General features: G+C 44.3%; 1 protein-coding gene across 1 annotated transcript; it reads right to left on the reverse strand.

The window, feature by feature from the left end:
• Positions 1-904: 904 nt before the first annotated feature.
• On the reverse strand, positions 905-8,168 carry LOC125513625 (sister chromatid cohesion protein PDS5 homolog C). Its single transcript, XM_048678788.2, has 16 exons — positions 8,017-8,168; positions 7,845-7,940; positions 7,079-7,759; positions 6,481-6,684; positions 6,223-6,404; positions 5,525-5,651; positions 5,222-5,422; positions 4,865-4,915; positions 4,022-4,789; positions 3,517-3,621; positions 3,315-3,397; positions 2,850-2,901; positions 2,652-2,720; positions 2,539-2,570; positions 1,806-1,877; positions 905-1,716 (listed from the first exon to the last, which is right to left on the reverse strand). The coding sequence occupies exons 1-16, from the start codon at positions 8,062-8,064 to the stop codon at positions 1,257-1,259; spliced, it is 3,231 nt and encodes a 1,076-aa protein (XP_048534745.1). The 5' UTR covers positions 8,065-8,168; the 3' UTR covers positions 905-1,256.
• Positions 8,169-8,687: the final 519 nt, after the last annotated feature.

Below are 8,687 nucleotides of genomic sequence, written 5' to 3' on the forward strand. Positions count from 1 at the left end.
ACTAACTCGTTATTTGCAGGGATGCAGATGCAGCCTAATCCACTTGATTCTTCTGTTTCTAATTCTATTTTGTCTGCTTGAACGATTAGGAGACTGGAACCACTGCAAGCAACCCTCGACGCGTTCCAAATTCTTGGTGGCCAATGGAATTCAAAAAGCGATGAGATGATGTTACAGTTAGTATTCCTTTTGTTCGGAATTATTTGTCGTAGAAATGAATGTATCTAGACGTATTTTAGTTATAGATACATTCATATCCGAGACAAGTAATTTCGAACAAAGAGAGTACCTTTTACACGTGTGAGTTGACCACTAGTGGACTTTGGATATGTTTCGATGGTGGAATTGTTGACCCGGAAGTCACGTGAGAAGGGACGACTAAGTCTATAGTAGTAGTACTACTTCATCGCTTGTACATCGACTGGGTACACGAGGAAAGAGTAGTCTCTACTCTGATAAAAATTTGACAGGTGCGCAGGAGGGGAGGAGATCATACTTGCAAGGCAGGAAGGTCCTGCCTTGTTGAATCACGTTGTAGAGATATCCGTGCAAGTCAGTGGGCGATGCTCAAAGTGCAAAACGTGCACTTGCCCACCAACATCCGTCGGCTCTGAAAGTCTCTGAAGATAGAGAGATAGGCAGCAAAGAAATGCTGGAGAGCATGCACGCGTGACATGGACGTGAACCACTGTCATTAGCAAGGCACTGCAAAACATAAGAAAGGTAAGTATAAACAAGGAGTACCACTGATGAATTGATGATGGTACAAGCATCATCTCTCCAATCCAAAACAACATGCCGTTGGTTGTGCTCCGGTCAGGACGGTCAACCCTGCAAGCAATGCACACAAAGGATAGACAAAGAAAAGAAACCGGCACATCTGCCAGAAAAAAGCGCGAGTCGATGACCAAATATATAGCCTATATAAATAGAACATGAATAAGCTGGCTACAACAACATCCGACACAAACTAGATGTTCCCTTGAGGCTCTGCAGCATCACATCATGCATCCCACAACACAAAGTCACGACTAAACATTACAGCTACTGCAGATGTTTCCTGCCACAGCCACAGCCCCCTAACTACAACAGACACGGACAATGACAATGGTGCCCAGTCAGCAGACAGACAAATTCAATAGGTAAGGTAAAAAACAAAGACGACCAAGGAGTTTACAATCCATACAACGGTGCCATGATGAGAGCGAACCCATTTACAGGGGAAGTTCACGGTTGGTTGGTTGGTTGGTTCAAGCCTAAGCCTTCCTTCTGCGCTTCTTTCCAGTTGAAGACGCCCCCTTGCCAGATGCCTCCTGCTCCATTTCAGATGCCTCAGCCTCTTCCTTCTCCTCCTTCTCCTTCCGCTTCTCTTGAACAGATCCAGATCCACTACCCACCACTGGAGTACTAGTGGCAGCGCTTTTTGGTTTCCGCCCAGGCCTACCCTTCACAGATCCATCGCCAGATTTGCTCCCAACCTCCTTCAGCTTCTGGTTGCTGCTGTCTTTAGCTAAATCATCCTTCGTCTTGTTAGCTGATCCAGTGGCTTTCTCCTTGCCTTCTTTCTTAATCTCAACGGCAGTTTTAGGTGTCCCCTTGGCATCCTTGACAGCAGTTTTCCCCTTTGATTTGCTGGGAGTTGTAGACGGTGTGCCACCATTGTTGGGGCGCCAACCTTTCGGACGGCCCCTTTTCTTTGGAAGCTCCACTCCGTCACTGCCACCATGAGAAAAACATGTCTCAGATGAGCTCTACACAAACAAGTCTCAGAAATAAGGCTTCTTCTATATGTGTCCATTACTAACCTTTTAGGTGTTTCTATTTTTTCTTCCTTCACTGGCAGCAGCGTGATTCCTCTCCCTTTTCGGCCACGGCGCCTGCTTGGAGAAATCAGTAACACGAATTTAACAAATGACCTCCTTGGGATTAGGGCAGTGCACAACAACATATCTAGCTTTGGTCAAACACATCAAAATTAACAGTGCTCAGAACTGGGGCCACTGGCCGTTAGTAAGGTGAGCTAGGTTTGTGGTTTCAATTGGCCAAGGACAAAACTTTCCCTGATTGTTTAAGATTTTACTCAAATCGATAGCAATTCCACAATGGAAGATTTGTAATCTGATTATCATGCTGCCAGTACCGCATCCACTATACACTGTATTGTTAGTCGACTTCGCGAAGTCCGCTAGCACTGGAGTGATACTATCAAATCAACACAGAATAACAAATGCTCAGCATTGATAGACACGATAGACAGGAATCAGGTTCTATATAAGTGAATATAAGAACTTGCACCATGCCCGCGAAGCTTGGTTAGATTTAATGAAATTATGCATATGAGCAGTATTCTCAACATAGTGACATCAACGCCTACAATAGTGACCCTGTCAGGTTTGAGTTATTAGCCGCTTTAGGTGCACTTGTGCATATTGGTTCTCAATACAATAGGATTGCATGAATCAATTTAGCTACTGGCAAATTAGACAGGCAATTTGGAAGCTGCAGGTATACAAGAATGATGAAAATGATTTTACTTACTCAGATGGTACATCAGGAGTTTTGCCTTCTTCCTGCAAAAATAACAGTTACTCAGAAACAAGGGAATAAAACATTGTCCTAACATTATCATGAGGTGAATAACATGTGCATACCTCACTGATGAAATCCCATTTTTCATCCCTAAGCAGCAGTACCTCTACATCTCCATCATCATATGCAACCTATGCTCCAAAAAGCACGAGAGCCAAAAGAGAAAAGGAAAAAAGAAATTGAACAATGGACTTTGAATCAAAATTAGTGCTCCATGTAAACCAAATAGCCACTGCAGGGAGATAAAACAGTGTACTGACCTTGTGCCTTTTGGAATGGGTATCAAATGAGTCAACAACACCCTTGTAAAACCTGCAAATATAAATAAAGGCTTTCAAAACCTAATCTAAAATGAATAGCAAAATAGCAGGGCACCAAAATGCATCAGCCAGGTAGATCCATCAACAACGAGCCGAGATGGCTCAAGTTTAAACAGCAAACAGACTTTCCAAAATCTGAACGAGAATATTAATTTATGTGTGTCATTTGATGAAAGGAAGTCGAAGCATCTATGCTGTAGATTTAGAAGTGTTCAACATAACAAGGCATACTGTAGTCATAAGAACTGAGCTAATAATGGCATGTAGTATCTCTACAACTATTTCATTTAGGTTAACAGTGTACTAGTAACAACGACTAAGCCTTCTACAATTGGAGAATCCAGGAATTGATCATCTTAAGGACAGGCTACATTCCAGACGCATGCAATATTCACCCCCACTTACATCTCATCGTCTGGCCACCATACTTTGATCCTTGAACCAACTAGACTTCCATCCAGACCTTTGTCCTTCCTTGAGCGAGGAGTCTAACAAGAGCGTAAAAGGTTTAAGTATCATATCATTTGGATAAAACAAACATAAGCTGTGTTTGGAATTGCGGTGGATTATGATAGTTCCATTTGCACATGTGACTAAGAATGAATACCTCTTCAGTATCTTGTTCACGCTTCCTCTTCACCACATTATTCTCCCCACTTTGACCCTTGGTTCTACCTGACCCCTTGGTCAGAGACTTCGGAGAGACCATTTCCTGTATTGCAATGAAACAATTGGTATATGAATCAGACTGTTATGAACAACTAAAGTATGATATCACATTTACTAAATTCAAGTTGAAGGGTCATATGAATTGCTGATTTCTCATGCCACTGAGCTCTAGATTAGAACTTCCAGCAAAGAGAGCATACCATATCAGCCATTGAACCACAACAAATTACTGATATGATATACTAGCATTAACTTAAGTACAGGTAATTTAATTATATTAGTAAAGGACAGTTTTGAGGAACATACATGAAATTAAAGTTGCAGGATACACAAAAATATAAATTCACAGAAATTTATAAAGATCGGATAATGCAGGCAAAGAACTGTAAACAGCAGACGCCATGAATATGTGTACAAAAATCAACAACTGGTAAGAAAATAACCTTTAGAGTCATATCCTTGGTGGTGTCCTCCTCAGAGAGGACTTCTTCCTTGTGCTGTTTCAAACTGGGTTTTTGCTGCTTCTTTGATGATTCTCCTTCACCAGTCTTTTTTGTGGAAGCTTTGATATCATCCTTAGCTGATCGCTTTGTTAACTTCCCAGTTGAATCCATAGCCTCCTCAGTCTTCTTCAAATCTAAATCTGAAGATTGGTTATTTCTAGCAGCCTTTTTCTCTGATGACTTTGGTCCAGGAGGTCGGCCTCGTTTTGGCTTAACTACATCGGGTGTGGTATCAGCACGCTTTGGTACATTATCAGCCACTCCATTGACTACCTTCTTGTCTGCAGATAACTCTCCAGATACTACATGAGCTTCTTTGTCAACATCAACATTAGAGTGTGGAGTAGCCACAGACTTGCAGGGTTTGAGCTTCAGGTCTTTGTCTGAATCAAGATCAGATGGCTTCTTGGGCTTTGCATCAACAGGTTCTACACCATCATTAGCAGATTTCAACTGATCAGCATCTTTTGTGTCTTCAGGCTGTTCAGGCTTCCCTTTTGGTGACGCTGGTCCTTTTGGTGACACCGGTCCTTTTGGAGACACTGGTCCCTTTGGAGACGCTGATCCCTTTGGAGACGCTGATCCCTTTGGGGACGCTTGTCCTTTTGGAGAAAATGGTCCTTGATTAGCCTCACCATGATCAACCAGAGTTGCACCACTACTAATAGCAGTAGTCGGAGTACCATCTTGCTCCAGTTTTGAAGATTCCTGGAAATAGAGATGTGTTGCTGTACTATCAATCATTTCAACAAGGGATCCCCTTCCATGGATATAGAAACATACCTGAGGCAGTTCATCAGAAATAGTCCTTTCCGAAAGTTTGCCATCATCCACCTGAATGTGAAAACTCAAAGGTATGAACAGGTGCATCCACACAAACACCATACAGCCAACATATTATCCTTTTCAGGGATCAAATGAACTATTTGTTAAGTATTACTCAGATCAGGCTGTTAAATTCATCGTACATGCTAAAACAAATCACAGTTTCATCATCCATGTGACCCCTCTCAGTCTATTCAAGAGAACTGAGAGCATTTATGAATTACAGACACATCAGACAACATACTAAGATATTATTATAAGCATGATGATTTACACCTATAATAATAGTTACGACATGCAAGTAATATTACTGACCGTGTCCTTTCCAGAAGGATCAACATTGTTGTCTTCCCTGACAACCTTATCACCTTCACAAACCAGCGTGACAATTTTGCTGTAGTCATCCAAGGGAGTGCCTTGAACTTGAAGTAACTGCAGGAATATTGGTTTTAGCTTCCCATCTTCACATGAGCTGATCACCTTCTCTGCAAGTTCAAAAGATGCTGGAGACGTTTCCTGGGAACAAAAAACAAAAAAAAATAGTATATGTGAACCTCCCTCCTTGCTTGGGCAAGGTAAATCCATATTATCGGCATGAAGAAAGTTGAAATGATATACCCTCTCCTCATTTCTAGCCTTTTGAAGAAGATACGATGCAAGCGCTGTCTGTATTTCTTCACTCTCATCTATTACAAGTTTCATTGTTGTTACCATAGATGATATGACAATTTCTGGTTGGTTTGATCTGAACACAGGATGACAAAAGGTAATTTCCATTAGAATCAGTCCAGAAAAATACGGTGGGTACATCTAAAATGATAATGTCTCACGTACCATCATCATGTTAATTTAATTGAACAAACATATCAATGTAAAAGAAAGTGCATCTCTTTTAACAACTATTACAATTACCAGGAAGGGGAATGCAGCATTTTCCAACATAAAAAGGCAATGCTAGCAACTTGCAAAGCAACAACCGCTATAATATTGGCAGCTTGGTGTGAGTTTAATGAGTTTAAATAAATAAAGTTATAATCTTCTTTTAGCAAAAACATTGAATAAGATACCAGGATCTGATAATTCTGCTAGATTGTTAAGAAAAAGGGTACATAGCAGGTACAGCATATTATCTAAGAATTTGTCCATTAAGAACACATAACAAGAAAAGAAAAAACATTTTAGGCAAGTAAAATAACACCTTAGACATGTCAGGAGAATAGCAACATAGCTTAGCAAAACTTAGTAAACATACCCAGAAACTAGCAAGAAGTAGTAATAGATAAACTTAAGGTGAATAACGAGAAGTGGCTTCTTACGTCACAGTTGTGAAAAAATGGTTAAACATCTGCAGAATCAGATCATCCAACTCAAGGTCTAACATGACCACGCACGACCGGACCTTTGCCACAGTCTCGAGAATTGAAATCCTCCTTGCAAAGGACGGGCTCTCAATATCATCTAAATTCTGAAAAGTCCCCACAATTATGGAAAACAAATCCTGACAAAGTAGACAGCACAGGTCAGGATACAGGGTAGAGAATAAATAAATCTTATAATCAGGAAAGACACAGTACCCTCATAATATTGTCATCATACGGAGCCTCGGGTGCAGTGATCCTTGTAACCTCAGATATACAAGATGCGATAGCAAGTTTGACCTCGGCATTAGGGTGAGTCAAAAGTTCGTTCTTGATCAGGGCATCCATTGCTGGGCGAACAGCAGCAAATGTGCTTGCTGCAGGTGATTGCTCCACTCTCAACAGATATTTCTCGACGTCCTGCATATAGAAAAAGATCAACTTGTTAAATCACATGAGCAAGTTTAAGCTATAATGGCCGCTGACATAATCAGACTCGGCAGTTACTCCAATTCTGAAGAGCAGGGTGTATTTCAAGGAAGCTAACACCTCTATCTAACAATAGATACATAATCATGTACATATCAGTACCCAACAATAGATGACGCTCTACCAATGACTGAAAACACTCTCCTTTTATGCCAGGACCAAGAATTAGACAAAATCAAGAGAAGCAGCGACTAGGTAAACATAAAGCTTATTACAATCATCCGAAAGCCATAGATACAACCACGACGACAAACCCTACAGGCAGCCGTAACGGACACAGAAAACCAAATAAGATAAACACACAAAGTTGAGAGAGAAGGCTCACGTAGAGGAGCTTGAGCAGGCCGTCGGAGTCGTCGGGCGCCTCCTGCAGGCGGGCGCCGACATCCTTGAGTTGCTCCTCAAGGTCGCTGTCCGCCCCGTCCGCCGCCATTTGAGGCGCCGGGAGGGCCGAATCGGGGCGCGGGGCGCCCGGATCGGGGCGCCTGCCCGGAGATCTGCAGCCGCTAGGGTTTCCCCGCGCGGCGCGGTGGGGGCAGGAGGACACGGCGTCCCTCCCACGCGAGGGGCGAGGCTGGAGGGGGCGAGAGGGGGGTGGCGGTGGACGGTGGTGGTGGAGGAGGTGACGAGGGAGATTTGTCCCGCTCCCAACCCCCCGCTCCCTTTGCACGACGGGACGCGATTTCGGTGCGGCTCTCTGTGGCTCGGCCTTGCGAGGGGGTGGTGGAGTGGAGCGGTGTTTGGAATCGGCGGGCGATTTATGGGGGGGTTTGGGCCACTTCGGCGCGGGCGCGGCCTGCCAATTTTGCCCACGGACGCGTCGGGGGCGATCCTGCTCCGTTTTTGGGCGGCCTTGCGTCCGAGCCGGAGCCGCCGCCGCCGCGGGGCAGTGCACGCAGCACCCTGGGGAGATCTCGGCCGTCGCTTGCTTGGATCGGGCGGCCCGATGGTTGCCACGCCCCTCGCTCTGGCCGATTTGGCAATTTTTCCTAGGTTTTAGCCCCTCCTGCACACCAAACCATCAATCAACAATAACAAGGGGCAAAAATGTGAATTTCTTTCCTCAAAAACAAGGGGCACAAGATGCAAACCATGGGGGTGGAAGGTTGCTTGGAGCGGGCGCTCCGACGATTGCCACGCCTCTCGCTCTGGCCGATTTGGCAATTTTCGCTAGATTTTCGACCATCCTGCACATCAATCAACAATAAGAAAGGTCAAAATTTTGTTTTTCTTTCCCAAAAAAGAGGGGGCATAAGATGCAACCATGGGGGTGGAAGTGCGAGCCACAGCGGGGCGGTGCCGCCGTGGCATCACGGCGGCACTCCGCCAACTGGAAGTGACAATCGATCTTGAAGTCGTCGAAGATAAGGTGGAGGGGGCGAAAGGCGAAAATAACACTAACGAGGAGAAGGATTGTGGCGAGAGATGGAAGACGACGGTTCGATGAATATATGTACAAAGAGGGGTGAGGCGTGATTACGGGATTGTCGCATCGAGCGGTTGCTATTGTTTGGCGTGAGAAGTAATGACGCGCTATAGTCGTGTCTCGTACAAAACGTGTGATATGTAAAATACCTAGTATGTCACGATATATCGGTTGATCTATGCACGAAAGAGAAGAGAAGGCGATGCTTTTAGGGCATCTCCAAAGCGAACCATCAAACCGCCCGCAACCGTCGGTTCAGACGTGTTTAGCCGTCCATCGCGGGCATGTATCAGTCCGTCGAGCGGTCCAGACGTACTTTTTTCGACAAGCTTGAGATAAACCGAGAGCTTTGCGGGAGTCCGGACAACAACCACGTGTTGGGGAACGTAGTAATTTCAAAAAAAATCCTACGCACACGCAAGATCATGGTGATGTATAGCAACGAGAGGGGAGAGTGTTGTCCACATACCCTCATAGACCGAAAGCGGAAGCATTAGCACAACGCGAT

Source organism: Triticum urartu, chromosome 6A (genome assembly GCF_056163025.1).
Source record: "Triticum urartu cultivar PI428250 chromosome 6A, HENAU_Tu73, whole genome shotgun sequence".
Classification (NCBI taxonomy): Eukaryota; Viridiplantae; Streptophyta; class Magnoliopsida; order Poales; family Poaceae; genus Triticum; species Triticum urartu.

What these genes read in the sequence shown, in the direction of transcription:
- LOC125513625 (XM_048678788.2), bottom strand. Translation starts at nt 8,064, where the DNA reads ATGCCACGGCGGCACCGCCCCGCTGTGGCTCGCACTTCCACCCCCATG. An exon ending in ATCCTTCTGGAAAGGACACG is followed by an intron (nt 4,916 to 5,221) that starts GTCAGTAATATT and finishes TTTCACATTCAG; the next exon opens with GTGGATGATGGCAAACTTTC. An exon ending in TGGTGGCCAGACGATGAGAT is followed by an intron (nt 2,902 to 3,314) that starts GTAAGTGGGGGT and finishes TTATATTTGCAG; the next exon opens with GTTTTACAAGGGTGTTGTTG.